Here is an 18,206-nt window from a genome sequence, read left to right as displayed (position 1 = left end):
TAAAGTGCTGGTAATTAGTAATAAAATCTTTGATACCATTTAAATAAACCCCAACATTGTTTCAGTAGATATAGGTAGATCCTCTATAACTCTTCATCCATAAACTGAACTAAAAGTGCCTTAAAAATGATTCAACTAACCCTTCTAATTCTTACAGACAACAGAAGAAGATTACATTACCAACTATCTAAACTTCTATCAGTAAAGAAATTGACATTATATATTGCTTAACTGAATTTCCCTATCTCATGCTAAGTGTTTTTATGTCTGCTTTTGGGAGAGTGGGTCATAACTTTTTTTTGAGATTTTAAAATACAGGTTAAACAACTACATCACAGTTAAGCTTGAAATACAGGTGATCCTGTTTGCTACAGATATGTGAACTAAATGACCTCCTGCAGCTCCCTTTAATTCTGTTTTCTATATTTCCATGATTCTTAACTCGATTTTCCAAAATCTCATTTAAGTTTTATTCAAAATGATACCAGGCTATCAGAGACTCAGCAGTATATGTTAGATTCTTACAAAATTTTTGCAGTGGTTAGTTATTAGATAGCTAAATGGCTGATGTTCCACAATGAAACATGTTCTTCCATGGTTCATGAAGAACACATGAAAAAAATAAGCCTTTTTCTTGGTTACAATAAACTTGAACTGTTTCTGTATTTCACTCCTACTTGTAAGACGGTTTCTATGTTGCTAATGTCAGCTCAGCTTTAAAGTGATGAAAAAAAGCGGCATGAAGGTCATTTTCTCACTGGATGTTGACTATTTTTATCAAACTTAGATGAAACCTTGCCCAAAGGACTAATACCTTTATTCCAACAACTGTGGACCTGTACTGGTGATAGTGAAGCAAAATGGAATAATCTGTCATTATGTTTTTCTCACCACACATATGAAAAGACTGTCTTCTTCAGGTATTAAAAACAAATAGCTGGCCCCAGAAAACAGACTAAGTTATGAGATTTAGGTCCTCTGAGTAAAAAATGCTAGACACAGAGTTGAGATTGATCTTTCTCTCTGGGAGCAGGGATGGAGACTCGGGACTGCACATTAAGTTCATCTGTCTGCTGGGATCGAGACCCTGGGACCTCCTGCTGAAAGATGTCTGCTGCTGTAAGCCTAAGGTTGCCCTTACAAAAAATAGCTACCAGCTAAAGAGCTTTCCCTGGAAAGAGCAACCATGCTTCTAGGTCTAACTCAGGCTTACATGCAGTTTTGCATTACCCAAGCTGTGGGTCTTCTACTCTAAAGAACCCGGCACTCTCATACTTGCTTTCCTCCTGGCACTTCAATTCTTTCACCCCTGGTTGTGTACAGCCCAGTGGCAGGTGACAGGTCAATGGAAGGAGAATTCAACCCTTGCTGTGGCTCTGTGCCCGAATCGCTCCCCTGCAGGCAGATCAGCATGAACTGGGGAATCTCTCAGGCTGAAATGTCTCCTACCCAGGCCTTCCCCTTACTAGCTTAGTGCTTGTCTGCTAGACCAATCTCTAAAACTTGAATGCCATGAGCATAGTTTTCATGAACATACCAAACATGGCATATGTTTGTATAAAAGCAGCTTTAATGGCTATGCTTTTCAGATCCGAATTGTGGATGCATACACAACCAAGGCTTAGATGCCTCTGTCTAAGCTTTGGCTTACAACAGGATGCAGATAGGAGCTTGACTCCTCATTCCTCAAGCTTGGGTGATTTGGAGCTGTGCTGGATGCATTACCTTGAAAGCCTCTTATAAAACATCGGTACTTAAATTTCATCTGTCTTGTCTGGATCTGATCCTATTCAGTTAGCTAAAATATAACCGAAGTATACTTTTATACTTCACCAGAAACATACATTTAAAATAGGTAATATGCCCCACTGATTCAATGTCTATATTTGTTGGCCTCCAGGTAGTTTACCAGTCATATCTATAAAAACTTTGTGATACATTTTAGGCTTATAAGCAAACATCAGGGCAGAAAAAGTACTGACAAACAAGCTTCCAGCAACTAGGTGCCTGTTCATATTCAGCCACCTGACTGGACTGAGCTGACATCTTTAAAACAAGGGACAATATGATTGCATCAGTCTGTTGGTGTCTTTTACTTAAAAATTAATTAAATTATGTTTCTGATTTAACTGATGGCCCTGCTCCTCCCATCTCTGTTTTGAGATGTATTAGATAAACAGTATAAGGTGATTTTCTTTCCAAAATCCTCTTCACTGTTGGAATGTTAGGTTCTTCTGATGTTCAGAAATGTGCACTGTTTGGACTACTTTAGGAAGTCTGGTCCTTTCCCATCTCTGAATACACCTGCACAAGTCCCAGTACAGCTGATGGAGTTAGATTCACATATACATTCAGGAATGAACTGCCCGTATATGTGCGTATACTCCTCAGTAGAGTAATTGGACATTCATGCATGTTCCTAAGTACAAAGAGGATTCATCACTATGTGTTTCTATATACATAAGGTCTAACATCAATAATAACATTTAACACTTAACTAAAACATTTTGATCCCCGAAGACAGATGACTGTTGAACTAGCTACAAAGTTTTTAGCTTTATAAAAAATCAATTCATGCTTTTTCATAACATTTTATCCTCCTACAATAAAGTAGTTTTCAAAACAGTATCAATAGGTTACCATTCAATTTAACTTTTCTTTTACACCATATGTCATTTAGGTGGGTTTTTTAAACAAAGCATTTCAATACCAATTTTGTAGTAAGGTCAGGTAAGAAGCTTAACAGTGATTACTGTCTGACAGCTTAATCTGTGCAGTCTTTTGTCAAATTTTCTAAAAGGTATTCAGGCAGAGGTTCCACATGAGAAAAAGCAGTGATTTTTAGACATCTAACAACATACAATTTTGTTGAATTTGCATTTAAAAAATGCTAGATTTTTTCTGAATTATGCCTGCTTGTTTCTATTACAATAGGCTTCCTGTAACCAGTTCTATCTAAATGTGACGTTGACTGTCGCTGCTGTGTTATGTCTCCTATTTTTTTAAGAAATTTGCTAAGATCTTTCTCTCAATCTTTTAAATATTTCATCCAGATTACTAGATAGAATGCTGTATCACGTGGTTGTAAAAACAGTAGTTCTCTTAAAGCTGGTAATTCAAGGACATTCAGGGTCCTGCATAGTCCTGCATAATTCACTCCTACATTATATACATTTACTTTCCAAGTGCTACTATTTTCAAACTGAAGTTAATTTTAAATAAACTGTAAAAAAATATTAATTTTCATACTAATTATGCACTTTTGAAAATGAGAACTATACATAAAAATTAAAACATGGTAAATTTCTAGATACCTCATACAAAGTAATAACACCATATGTTTGCACCGGTTCTCTCCATTGAAGAAAAATCTTCTCTTCAAAGGTACTCCCTTGAATAGATTCAAGTGGTACAGCACTCGGGACTAAGAGATAAAAAAAGAATAAAAAGAATTTAAGAAAAAATTCAGAAGGACAGACTCTGTTTAATATTTGCACTGTTGAGGCATAAAAACCATCCCACTATTATTGCCTCAAGACTGAAGCAAAAGCCAAGGTAGCTCAGGAGGAGAATGATTTATTTAACAAGACAGTGCCGTTATGTGTCACCTTCAGTGTAAGAAGGAATTCGTGAGCATCACACATTTCCTGTAAAACTTTATGGATGATAAAAGGACAAGTCAGCTTTTTATAAGGAATTAGGCAATATCTCAAATATAAATTTTTGCAAATAAAATCTGCTTGTGATACCTACTTATCAACAGTGTTACTGTCTCAAAATGGCAAACACATTAAACATTCATATATGAAAATGGACAAGCACTGAAGTCACAAGGTATAGTTTCAGGAGACTGAACTAGAAAGGTTAACTTGGAAAGACGAGCCATATGTTGCATAGAACGGCAATGCTCACTGACATTAGGCCGGAAGACCTACAATAGGATGAACATAAGAAAATTATGAAACAGCCAAACTAAAAATCTGACATTATTAATTTTTCTTAAAGTCTCTTAATGTATGAGAAAGACCTCTGAAGAATCAGGGAGGTCAGAAGGTTCTGAGAAAAGGTATGTTAACCACCCTTGGGTGTCTAATTCTGTTTCCCTTTTGTTCTGCAATCATTACCTTACCCCTGAGCCAATCTCAATGCACTTTTCAGAGAAGGAGATGTGTAAACAGCACATGGACATGCACCTGTGATTTTATTTTGTAACAACATTGTGAAAGGAATGTGGAAAGAAAATCCCAAAAAATGCACACAGAACTGTTGTGAGGCAAAAGGCATTGAGGCATTAGCATCTTTCCACAAACTGGATGTGAAAATCCAGCAAGAAGATACACAACATTTTCGACTTGCTACAGAAAGAAGGTGGAAACTACTTTCTGCATTGGTTGAAATAACTTCTAATACCCCTTAATGAGATTTACCTGAATGGTTAAGGAAGAGAAAGATCTGCAAGCAAGACATTTGGTGACTCCTTCCTGTTGACACTTTTGGCAGAGCACTATCCTTCTCCTACTGCTCCAGGTTGTTGGTATAGGACTTTACAAGGTCCATAGCTCTCCACAGAGTTCCCTGCTCTACCAAGGGGAAGATCCAAGGACACAAGTGGTGGTTTCTGAACTGGCCTACCAGTCCTCTATGAACCAGTAAAACAACGCTTATAGGGCAGCTTTAATTCTGGGCACTAAACCTTGCTTCCAAGTAGGAGAGAACTGGCAAAACTCATTCGGAATTATGGGGTTAATGATTTATGCGTAGAGGAAGAGAAATTAAATATAGCATAAGTAAACTGAAAGTATAGCAAACCTCTTTAGTAACCCTCTAAAATTATCTGAAGGTCATAAAATCTGAGCAGTTATGCCATAAGGGGGGGTCAAACACTGGCAGAGGTCACCTAGACATGTACTCAAACTCAATTGTACAAGTCCTTGAGCAATCTTCTCTCACTTAACCTTCTCTGAGCAAAAGGCTAGACTAAGTGAGCTCTGGAAGTCCCTTGCAACAGACATGATTGTGTAATTTGAAAAATTAAGATGATTATTTGGGTCCGTATACTCGGTTATGTTAAATTCAGATTTATACACCTTAATGAATGTGTATGGTATATTAAAACTTTGTAATTTTTGTCCGAGGTACTCTTTCAGCCACTGATGTTGGGTTTTAATAGGTCTTAAACGAATATAAAGTTCCAGAGGGCCAAGAATAAGACAATTTAGATAAAATACATAAACATCCCTGATAACAATAAGCTCTTTAGCTTTGTCATCCTACAATTGAACTGAATCAAAGTTAGAGGATGACACCAAAATTAATTCTAATTAAACACTTTTTTTGTTAGCTACGCTTTGTTGAATCCATTGCATTAGTAACTGTATATTCCTAAATTGTTTAATTTATTCCCTCATATATTTTGATTAGAAATTAGTACTACATAAAACCAATGCAGCATACATTAAATAATTTAATAGGTTTAAATGACAGACTTCAAGTATTTATTATAAAAGGAACTCATCACTGCTGAAGTTTTTACTAGAAATATTTCCAACATGTTTGCAGTAAACCTATAATTGATCTGGAAGTAAATACAAAGCCATTCCTGTTCAGATTGCAGATTATAAAAATGGAAGGAGAACAGATCTGTTATACAAAGCAATGCCAGTCATTTGATAAGGTTTCTTTAAAATATATGCATTTAAAATAGCTAAAAGCAAGGTCAAAAAAACTAAGGTACACTTGTAGAGGGCACTAAGGGACTATATATTAGCATAGAATGTTCTGGAAAGGTGAAACTGATTCCTAGTGCATGACCAATTCAACAGGGAAGTCCTATTTTGGTATTGTAGCTAACAGAGCTTCAGTAAACTATCTGCATGTGTAATCAACGTAATATCACAGAGGACTTAGGAGGATGGTATAACCTTTTCATGCAATATTTTTAAGAGCACTGCAAAGACACAGTAGCCAATTCTGCTCTCCCTGCTTCAAAAAAGACATTTGCAAATTACATTATGCTCGAAATAAAATAAAATTTTTAAAAAAGAGATCTGAAGACCCCTTGTGAGTTGAAAATTATTAAAAGGAAGGGAATATCTGTATATTTCAATGTCTGTACATGGAATTGTTTAAATAAGCAACTAACATTGTCCAGTGGTTAGGAAGCCAAAGAAAGAGAAACTGAAACCACAAATCAAGAACAAACATTTAATGCTGAGCACATCACTCAGTAGAAAAGCTTACATGAGGATACTGTGGACAATCATCTGAATTTTCTTCAAACTGATGCTGGAAGTTTAAAGTGGTACAATACAGTTCAAGCACAAGTTAGGAGTTTAATGACAAAATGATTAAACTATGTGTGATGTTACAGGTTATGTAAAAGATCACTGTAATAATGGAGCTTTACACTCTTAAAATTGTTGAAGTTGGTGGAAAATCTCCTACACTTTTTAGTGAAAGTAGAACATGCACTTATATAGAAAACTGTATTGAGTATCAGGTCATGTACAATGTATATGTAAATACAAAAACTCACCATCTTCATCAGTTTGCACTACAAGTTCTTGGCTTTCTTTTCGTCCCTCAGGATTCATTAATACTAATTTGATGCTAACATTTGTGTATGGTGACAGATTAGTAATTGTGTGCTGGGGATGTGAACTTTCTGTATCCCAGCTTACTTCTTCTCTCACTTGCTCTTGACCTCCAGCCTGGTAACGGTAATGGACTGTGAGGTTGTACCGATGGCAACGTGTGACATTATATCCAAATGGTTCCCAGCAAATAGTGATTTGTCTGGATTTGATCTCCACAACTTTTAGTTTTCGTGGTCCACGCATTGGATCTGCAAAATTACCGACATAATTATAGTATGATTATTTATCCATCATCATCATCATCATCATTTATTCATATTATAATAGTAACATGAGAAATAAGGAGTCATATAGTTCTATAAATATGACATATAAGCAGAAATAGTAATCCATTGCTTTATAGAATCACAGTGATAGAAGTATAGGCTTCTGAAAAACACAAAAAAAAGTGAGAAGAGAGAAGTGCCCTTGATAAAAAACAAAGAGCAAACAAAACACTAAAAAGTTCTTAACCTCAAATTGCATGATACAGTTGAAATGACACTTACTTTTTAACCTATCTGTTGCTTGCAAAAATTAAGTCCAATTTCTTTTACAAATTAATTTGTGTTAACACTTTTAGAGCAAAAACCTGTGAAAACAAGTATCTAAAAAGAAAATGTAATTTCAGAGAAAACTAGCAAATACATGGTGATTTTCTTGAAGGACTGTTTATACAAAGGCTAGATGGTTCTTCAGCTATTTCATATTCATGTGTTTTTAGGTTAGACTGAATGCAATTACTTGATCTCTATTTGCCAAGGACATTAAGTTAATAATACAATTCCTTTAAAATAGTTCATAGGGGTTTTTTCCTACAAAAACATTAGTTGTTAACAGTGCAAATACCTCAGCTTGTCATAGTGGTTTAGCAAAGAATCTAAAGAAACAAGACAGGAGACACATCAGCTCCTATCCTACTGCATCTGTGCTTTCCTAGCCATCTTCCAGTTGATAACAAGCCATCAATCACATCTACCAAAATCCACATACAAGCACCAAAGATTGTGGTTGATGAAGTTAAGTTCTCTTCAATCCTACTGATCCCAGCAACTGAGATAAAAAATTGAATTAAAATTTCCACCATATTACAAGCAGAACCACTGAGCTGACACACACCCCACGTTTTCAAAACACTGCCATTAATAGAGCTATTATACATATTTAGCAATAATCTGGGTTTTTTTCATATTTGAGTCCTCCACAAGATTAAAGACAATGTCAGGTTTTATCCACTGCTTCACTAGTTAAACACTTAGAAGACTTTTAATGAGTTAGAAGCCTCTTATATATAAACAAATTAATATGCATCTTCCCTCTTTTATGTTTATTAATCAACATGCCTTCACTAGGAATGTTCTAAACAATTTACACAGGATTTCATCTTTTTATTTTTTAATATAGTCCCTGCAAGCTTGAAATATTTGTTCAAAGATGTTATTCATCTTAACTCCTTGAAGAAAAGGTGTTAAGAAATTGTTTGTTCTAACATCTACAAAGCAGGATATTTTTTCCCCCCTTTCAAATCATGCAGCTTTTTTTTTTTTTAATTAATTTTAACTATCAAACAATGTTGATCACCAGTACAGAATATTTGGCAATTGGGGAAAAAATGGCAAAACAAAACAAATTCTAATCATGGCCTCCTTTCTAGTGACTCAACTGAGAGGTAAAAAAAGTCTCCAATAAGGATAAACCACTGTAGAGCCATTTACTTGCTTCCATGCTCAGGTATCCCAGCTGAGAATCACAATGATTGAGGGGTTTCCAATATTTTCTACTGCTACAGCAAATAAAATTAATAAGAAGCAAATCTCAAGGACTGGAAAGTCTTAAGAGTTTCATATAACCCTAAACATTTACTTCTGTGTAGTTCAGACATAAATTTCATGGAAAACGAGTTTTCCATTTTTCTTTTTATTTTATTTCAGCTTCTAAGAATTTCTTCATTTAAGTGAGATGATGAATAGCAAAGGACATTTGATAGGTATTGTGTAACTGCAGTGCTATCTGAATGGGCTAAGTAGGACTAGAAAACCAACAAAATTGAGGTGACCCTGACATAGAACATTAAGCAATTGAACAAAGCTCCTAGATGCAACAATATGGAACAGCCTGCTTAGTTCCATAGTAGGCACATCAGAAAATTCACAAGGGACCTGAGAAATCATTTTATTAGAGACATAAAACTAATTCATAGCATTTTAAAACTGAAATTGAGTGGCTGTACAAGATAACTGGATCAAAACCTACCCAAGATTTGTGCCCAGGAGAAAGATACTCCTATGTCACGTTACCTTAAGAAGTACAAGTTAGCTCTCTAGTTAAATCTTGAAGTCATTGCTATGAGAACGACATACATTTTCACTTCAAACAAAACAGACAAAGGAAAAAAGAGATTAGATTGTAAAAGATGGAGACAATACAGCTTCTGTTGATATTCACAGGATAAAGCTCATCAGACAAGGCAGATACCCTGGTTGCTTTTGTTCCTGATTTGATTCTGTAATCTATAGCATCAGATAGGTACACGGCTCATATCTATTTTTCTTACCATTCATTCAGAGATAATGCAACTAATAGAGCCCTGATGATCCCTGTTGCAAATGAATGTTTTAAGGTCACTACTTTTAACCATAAAAAAAGCTACGGTAACAAAAGAATTTGGGGATTTAAAAAACATGTGGCTCAAAACAGCCATGAAAAATAGCAATTATTGCAAAAAAAGACAGAAAAAGAAGTTTCCATTTGATCAAGGTAGCACTGAACTTCTCTGAAGGTATCAGTGTATACCCCAGAGAAAATATTTCATAGAATAGAATCATAGAACCATCGAGGTTGAAAGAGACCTTTAAGATCACGAAGTCCAACCATCCACCCAGCACTGCCACTGTAACCTCTAAACCACTAAACTGTGGTTCAGCATATGTTGTATGTAGTACAATCGGTGTGGTATGTTAATCTCCTTATTCATCATCTTCTCTAAAAAGTGTGATTTCAGTTGTGATTAGCACTGTGAAATGACACTTCTTTATGTAGCTATCACTTACTTTACCTGATTAACATACCACACCGATTGTACTACATACAACATATGCGCTTCAAACCACAAAAGCTATTTGCTGAATCTTTCCTCCCTCTTTACTCAGTAAACGCCTACCTGCAGAGAGGTCATACAGCCAGATCTCTCCACCCCACTGCAGTTTTCTAAATGAACCGAGCCTCTGCTGCTCCTCAGTATTCTAGCTATTTTCTTATGCCTCACTGGTGAGGCGAATGGGGAAAATAAGGTCTACCAATTCGTAAGAGAAGAGGTTTTCTTCCCAAAGGAGTGCACTGCCTGTCATGCCTGAAGCTTAGCCAGGTAGTTCTTACCAATTCCCCTGCTGGTGCCTGCAGCATTTTTCATACTGCTCTCCTTCTGCCAGCTTCAGCAGGGTATCAAGCAGTGAATTCTGACAGTTGCAGCTCTGACCTGAGGGACCAGCAAGACTGGTTCTAGCCCCTGGCACTTCAGCATCCCATTTAATCGGTGATCTTGGCTCCTTCTCTGCTCCACTCTGTTTTCCTGAGAATATGGAGCAGAGACTGACAGACAGGATCAATTTCCACTGCAGCTGCAATTCACAGCTCATTTCTCTGGAACTTCACACTTTACTTCTTACCACAAGTGCAATGCTTTTTCAGAAACTCAATTTCAGAATCACAGAGACATTTAGGTGTATTTTTAGCATCCTGTCATTGATCATCAAAACCTGGATTTAGAATTAACACTCAGACTGAAGTTTTGTCTTTTCGTCAAAGACTGCACAGACCTAGAAAGTAATGGCATGGTGATTTTCTGCCACTCCATGATACTTCAGGAGCTGCAGACATCTGGTATGTGTTAGATACTATTTGAAAGACACCCAAATAATAGGAATTAAGAATTTACTTCTTGTCCAGGCAAACTATTAGTGTGGTTTAGCTATGTAACAACTCTTGGGGACTTAAATTTCAGATTGAACTCTACCGTCCTTCCACGGGATGTAAGAGATAAACAGAACAAGAAAATATACAAATTTAAGATGAAACTGAATCATTTGAGATTTACATTATTATCCACTATAGCTCTTTTAAACACAATATTTAATTAATCTTAATTAAATGTAAAGACATTTTTACAGATTGCCTAAGCAGTCTTTTTCAAATCACTTAACATCTTTTCACATCAATTCACTCTGAGTAAAGTGGGAACCATAGCACTCTAGCACCAATATCCAACTATCTCATATAATTTCACGAACATCTGCAAGGAACTTGTATACTACAGTGATGGAGACCATCTATAGGGCAACAGAAAATAGGTCTTGTGAGTCAGCTGCTATCAAAGTAGGAATATACGGTTTGTTTATAGAAAACAAATCTACAGATTTGTATACATCTATAGTCAACAGAAAACAGGAAAACAGGTAAAACAATTTACTTGTTTGTCTTGTCTTTATTTGATACCCAATCTACACGACTGCTAACAATTTGAGATTGTTTGCAAACTTGGTCAGACACTTTTGTAAAAGACCACATTCACCTGTGGTGGAGTTATTTTTATACTGTAATTATTCTTCATCTGAGTTCTTCAACAACAGATTGAAGTTCAAATAGAGCTCCTTCTTCAAAATACCACATGATCAACCAGATCTGATAACAGATCAGGGTTTTTTGAATTTCAGTTTACCAAAAGCTGCAGAATGCAGTGAGGAAAGAAACAATGGGCAAGATTTTGGTTGGTGCAATTTCACAGCCTTTTAACACATTTTTATTTCAGTCAGATTTGTTAATATAAAGAACTGCTTTGTAGTTAGGATTAGAGGAAGAAAAGGAACACTTTACCATGATTTTTCATACTGTCCGTTATTTGGGTTATAAAAGAAAGGAATCCAACTAAGAGAAGGCAAACAAAGAAACAAAGGGACAAATGGCTCATGAGCAAAATCAAAATCCTAATAAGAGGCTGGTGGTGTGATTGTACTGCCGAGTCCAATTATTTTAAAGTGAAAACAAAGACTAAGCTGCCAGTGTGCACAAAACTGTTAAAGATCTAGAAACAACCCTTGGAGTTCCAAGAGGGACACATTAAAGGTTGGTCATCTTACTCATCTAAGAACGCAGCATGTTGAGGCAGCAAGCAAAAATGTTAAAAAACAGCAAAGAACAACTGTAAATTTGTGGAACTCTGGCTTCATATGAAATATCTCTACTTCCTGTCATGGAGCAGACATGAAAATTGACAGCAATAGTTATTAAGAATATTCAGGCAAAAGACCACAAAAGATACACAACACCTCCTGGAAAAGATTCCAAATTATGGTGTTCAAAATTCTTAGCACCCTTTCATATTACTAACTAATAGCATTTCTAAAAGAATATGTCCCTAATTCTGCAAAACTAGATGCCTCCCACAGAAAAGTAGCACTTCTATCCGTCTTCTAAATGTACTCCCTGACACTTGAAAAAATACTGGGATGCAAGCCCTGCAGAGCTTCAGCTCTAATGAGAGAAATAACTATGAGACAGCAAAACTGAAATGGTAGTCACCTGCAATACCACAGAGGAAGGAATAATTTGTTAGAGAGAGAGAGAGAGAGAGTGGTGAAAGCTGGATTATGCTTGTTTTTCTTTGAGCGAATTCTGGGGGAAAATGGCTTCCTTTTGATTGTATTTTTTTAATTATTCTTTTTAATTATATTCTTTTAATTAAAATAATTTTTTTCCACAGTCAAAATGCCAGTGAAAGAAGATGAACAGAAGGGTGTATATGCCCTAAAGTTGGCAAGCTAGCTTTTAGCAGTAGCCAGTGGGGAGCCCTTCTGCACTCTTTCAAGTTATTGAAGACTTAAGAGCATCGAGAAGCAGGAATTAGCCTCCTACACACATTTTCCCCAGCACCTTTAGTACCATGTTCAGCATCCACAGTGTCACAATGGAGAGAAGGTGTTAACAGGACAAGATCGAAGTGAAAAAAACCCCACATCTCAGGGCAAGCCCACCACAGAGAGTTTTCTGTCTCTTGACTAAACTACTCCCCAGTATCTGAGAACTGGAAGATTCACACTTAGAACATGTGCTCATACTCAGGCTCTATTTCCTGGCCAAGATGCCAGCAGCCTATGGGCAAAAGCGAAAAGCTAGCATCTCCCAAACCACCCTGATGTTAAGGTTATAGCTAACATCATTCTTCTTCAGCATGGAAGCAGATGCAAGACTGTGCTTGTTTTATCATATACTTTGGAAATACTGTGTAGTTAAACCTTGTGTATCTATATGAGGCATGAAAATAGCATATCTCCTAGTTTATAGCCAAAGAAACTGAAGCTCAAAAGAAACTAATTATCTGCTGAAGGTTACAAAGCATTAGCAAAAGCCGTGGAATACAAATTTCAGTCTGAATTCTAAACCATCAGAACACAGCACTAACAGAGTCCTTTTTGTACTTTGTAGCCAGAAATGGCTAGTTCCAAAATGTAGGACCTCAGAAAACAATAAAATAGACACTCAAAGTTCACAGCAGTAAAATGAACAGGATGAGTTCTTAAAACAAGCCACCTTGAACTCTCAGTCACTTCACAAATTCAAATGTGAGATGTAGTAGAGGTCTCCTTTCTCCAGGAAGGATTATAAGTACTAATATCAGCTTATCATTAGGAGATTTTTTTCTGTGATATTTCGAGATGAAACACAAGCTAAAATATAGGAATTCTTGGGAGAGAACCATAATATTTAGCTAATTATAGAAGATTGATTGAAAGCAAATTCTAATAAGCACCCAAGGCATGAGCTCAATGCTGAAAAAAATAAGTGTAGCTGTTGCTTGAAAGCAGATCAGGCATTGGATTTAAGAATTTAGTAATGCATTATTACAAGCACTGGATACAGAAACACGAATGAGTGATATAATCCTGCACAAGACAGTTTCCTTAACTTTTTATCTCCTCTTCTCCAATTCATGGCTTCATATATTCCATGAGGCCTATGTCTTCAGGCTGACATTCACAGTTGCAAAATCTATAAGTCTAATCATCAATAACAGCCTTTTAATCATCAATTACATCCTTTTAAAGTTAGTAGCATTTTTAAGTGTAGGTTTCTATACACTATTTTCTTTCATGAGAGGGCTGATATGAACTTCTCATTTTATAGTAAAATTTAAATCTGAATCAATAGAAATTGAATCTAATATTTCTTTATGTTGTCTTTTTATAGGAATGGTGTGTCATTTAAATTCTGATACAGTTAAATAAGGAACGAAAGAAAAACATCGTTTGATATATTTTTGTCAAATTACCTACATTACATGATTACTCCTCCACAATCAAAATCAGATTTTAAGTATGAATGATACAAACAAGATTACATTCCAAATCTGCAACAGAGATTTTAGTTGCTTGTTTAAAATGACATACCTAGCTATTCAGTAATCACTTTATAATAACCCCTTTCATTTCTAAATCTTCTTAGCCATCAGCCAATAGTGAGGAAAATGCTGGCAGTGGGTTTTACAACTACACATTAGTTTTATATTTCATGACAAGCTAATTCTACAGAGTTTGGAAGACAGACAAGCATGTGTTCTTAAGGATTTCTTTCTTTTCCATGAAGGAAGCGCATATCTAACTGAGAAATGAAAAATAAAGAGTGCAGACATATACTTTTCATTTCACATATATGCCAGTGACAACTTATCCCAACTTCACCCCAGAAACTTCCATGAATATGTAAACCAACAAGAATTAAAAGGTGGTGACAAATAACTCTCAGAAGAATTACTATGGTAAGACAGCAAATAAAGTTCCTATCTGTGGCAGATGTTACCTTTGGTTCCGGACCAGAACGATCTTTGAGGAAAATTAAGATCAAATGACCTATGTCGCATATACTGTCCCTCTTGACTGATTCTATCACAGGCATTTAACCCTTTTAGTGAGTTCCAACATGACTGCTTTACAATGTCATTATTGTCCTTGACGATCACTTCATCATATGTTAACAAAGCATGTCATTATCTCCTGATCTGACACAGAGACACATTTACCTCCACACCTGTGGTACCCTTCAGAAGCTGGCATAGACTTTCAGACCATTTATACAGCATGCAGACCAGATATTGCTCATATTTGAGAAGACACAGGGAACATAAAGGAAGGTCTGAGGAGTTGCTTTTGTGGTCACGTGACACACCTCCTCCACACAGTTATCACACCACAGACTTGTGGCAACTGAACATGAAACCATCTGGTAACACAGGGTCAAGACATAAACTTTCAGAGGTACTAAGGAATGGTGCAGGTTGCTGGCTCATAATTAAGCATATCACGAGAACAACAGACATAATTTGACCATACACCATGAACAGGGGAAATGGCATTAATTTAACATACACTTTTCTACTCACTGGTCAAAAAATGGGAACCCAGGAGAATCGTATAAACATTTAAAAGTTCAAGTGTGAAGGAAAAATCCATTCTAGCCCATTTTCCTGGACACGGCTGGAATACATCTATGGTGTTGTAGTATGGAAAACCATTCTCTTTATACAGTAATACAGTACATGTATTTTTTACAGTAAGTGTCTCAATCACCTCCTGATTGTGACTAATATTAATGGCAAAACTGTTGCTCTGTTGTGTGAAACATCAGCATGCTCAAACTCATTACATTTTATGGTACAGCTGCTTGAGTTACCCCTGAAGTCAACTGGAGAAAAGATAAACCATTGTGTAAATTAGTGAAGGTTTCAGCTGTTCAATACCTGCCCTGAAAAACAAGCCCAGAGACTGTTTATTATGTTGCACGAAAGAATAAATGGGCAGTGCTGTTTCATAGATCAGTCAGAATAAGATGTAGCAGCGTGTTCTGGTTATCACTGTGGGCTATTGCCACTGACAAATCACATTAATTCAGAGCTGTTATGTACAGCAGTGGTAGCTAAATTGGAGATTGAAAACAGGCCTTTACTGAACCAAGATGACAGGACAACATGGTCATATAAATCTATGTAAAAGAGAAAATGCCACCAATCAATGTTATTCATCGAAAAAGAGTATTTACCATTCTTTCTAATCTGACATGTGCAATCAACCTTAAACAAATGATGCAGAGTGAGATCAGTTTTGACAAATAACTCTCAAATGCATAAACCTGATAAATGAATCAGATTCTCTGTAGCAACTGGTAAAAGAAACACTGAACTTACATATATGTTGAAGGGGAACAGAAAATTCTGTCTTCCCACTCACTGTTATGTGCTAACCACTGTTAACATGTAAGTACAATATTAAATGAGAGGTAAATACTATAAAATTGACACAATCATCTGTTTAATTTGCGACAAGACTCATTTCCTGAAAGAATCTCCTATGTAATTGCCACTCAGTCTCAACATAGTCTTTAACTTTCCTCATGTTAGGTCCATCCACAGGACTTTCCCAGGAGCTCCACACAAACCTGAGGAGTTACTAACTACTGAGGAAATGAAGGTGTTTTTTTGGCCACAATGTAAACTACCATCTTTGTCTTTGATACTGTCAGCAACTAATAAATTTGGCTTCAATATCAGTTGCAACATTCAACTATGCATGGAATCTTTATATATTAAAGTACTTGAAAAGCACCTATATTGAGTATACATTGTTGACTTACTGATTGAATATATTCGGCCTTTTTTTTTTTCCTGTTATATCACAATATCTAGAAAAATTCTTCAAGAACTCCCACAGATTGCTCCCTCTCTGGTAGATTTTTCTGGATTTTCCTGTGACAGATCAGGAAGTTATTTGCCACCACTCTTCTCTGCTATGCCATTCCCTGCAAAAAGCAAACATAAGATACTATGCTTGCTGATGAAGGGAATTTATACTGTTAACACTGTACCACAAAACACAGAGGAAACAAGACTATCCTTGTTTCTGACACAATTTAACAGGGAGAGAAATTGCCAGTGGGGGAGAAAGAAGAAGGGCTGGAAAAAATGGGTGTACTGGATGGTAAACTGTTTCAAAGACAATTCTTTTTTCTAGTAAGATTGAAAAGAGTCATAAGATTCCCACAAAAATGTATATACCTGGGAATTTGATATCTGCCTCAATACAGATATATATGATCTACTGACAAGAAGAGTAGGGACAAAAGAATACAAGCATGGAATAAGGAAGAAAATAAGAAAATAAACAAGCTTTTGAGTAACAGATTAGTTAAACCTGTGTTATTTCCTTTAAGCCATGCTTTATTTCCACACATGATCTTGAGCTTCTGTTGTTTATTTCCTTTCTCTAGTCATAAAGATTAATCATTTATCAGGACTACATTTCCCTCTGTAGCCTCCAGCATCCCCTGCTTTAATCACTACAGGTCACTTTGCATTTGGTTATGTCCTTTTGCTTCCTTCTCCTTTTCTAAACTTGGTCCTGTCAAATGGATTAAAGAATGTGTGCATTTATGCCAGAACCATAACTGACATGGAAGAACACAAAGCAGACATCAAATATTTAGGAAAGCGGGGGTTATGGGAGGTTGCTAAAGTACCTGTGCTCCTGAGCAAAGGAGAGGGGCCAGGACTAGATTATAGTTCTGCTGGTCAAAGACAGGCAGTTGCTTTACTGTTGAGACATACACCATCTCTGCAGGTCACTCACAAGCTCCAGATCCCAGTTTTACCACACAACTCAAGGAAAACACAGAAGAGGTGATTGGTAGAACTCCACCGGATGGTGTGACAAATTACAGAACTGCATATGACAGCAAATACATAAATCTGAAAACCCTAATTCTATCACTAGTGACTTGGAATTCAAAGTCCATTAGTCATTGGTTTTTTCCAGTTGAACTGAACTAATGGGAAGTAATTCCTATGCTGAAAAAGGTCTTACACAGAGCAATAAAAAAAGCAAGTATTATACCATCTCTGTTTATACGTTACTCTAATTTGAATTTATAAACTGCTGACATATGTTTCAAATCATGCAGTTTTCTTCCAAACACAGACATTTCTCTTTGCAGGCTTTCCCCTGTCTTTATCACAATCGTGAAACTGAAAAATTCAGTATAGTAAGTTAATAAGAGTTTGTGGAGTGCTCAAGTGGAGTGCTTTAATGTTTATGGATGCCTTTCCTAACGAAACTGGGAAGAGAGTAAAAAGGAAGAAAAAAAATCGCCAAAACCCAAATGCACAAAAAGCAACAAGAGCCTACAACTGCTCAAAATGAGCAGTTCCCAGAGTTTTATATCAATGAATAGCCACAGAGGTGTCCTTATTTAAAAATGCTACTAAAGTTTTAAAGAAGTTGAATTTTAGAAAACAGGAAATATTCAGAAAGACATAAACCATACATTTTACATGATACATTTTAAGTATCAAAATTTGCATTTACATGAGAGAAAATGTAAGCTATTATGGCAAATCACAACTGTACCAAATGAGAAGGTGACAATAGAAGAGCTGATGCTTTTGCATTTGCAGAATGGTGTAGGGGTCGTCTATTTTAATCCTGAATTATGACGATGCTTATTTTTTTGTCAGTAGTTTCTGGATTTAGTATA

General features: G+C 36.1%; 1 protein-coding gene across 10 annotated transcripts in view; it reads right to left on the bottom strand.

The window, feature by feature from the left end:
* PTPRM (protein tyrosine phosphatase, receptor type M) overlaps nucleotides 1–18,206 on the bottom strand; it is a 422,377-nt gene that overhangs the window by 215,063 nt on the left and 189,108 nt on the right. For all 10 annotated transcript variants that reach the window (XM_027676337.1, XM_027676347.1, XM_027676366.1 and 7 more), the window contains exons 8-9: nucleotides 6,536–6,844; nucleotides 3,315–3,424 (exon numbers count right to left, since the gene is read on the bottom strand). In XM_027676337.1, the coding sequence (XP_027532138.1) occupies nucleotides 3,315–3,424; nucleotides 6,536–6,844 (419 nt within the window). The remainder of the gene's footprint in view (nucleotides 1–3,314; nucleotides 3,425–6,535; nucleotides 6,845–18,206) is intronic.

The sequence above is a fragment of the Neopelma chrysocephalum genome, unplaced genomic scaffold, assembly GCF_003984885.1.
Source record: "Neopelma chrysocephalum unplaced genomic scaffold, ASM398488v2 Primary Assembly neopelma1_22, whole genome shotgun sequence".
Classification (NCBI taxonomy): domain Eukaryota; kingdom Metazoa; phylum Chordata; class Aves; order Passeriformes; family Pipridae; genus Neopelma; species Neopelma chrysocephalum.
Note: the sequence above shows the minus strand (reverse complement) of the source record. Positions and strands in the feature narration are given on the sequence as shown.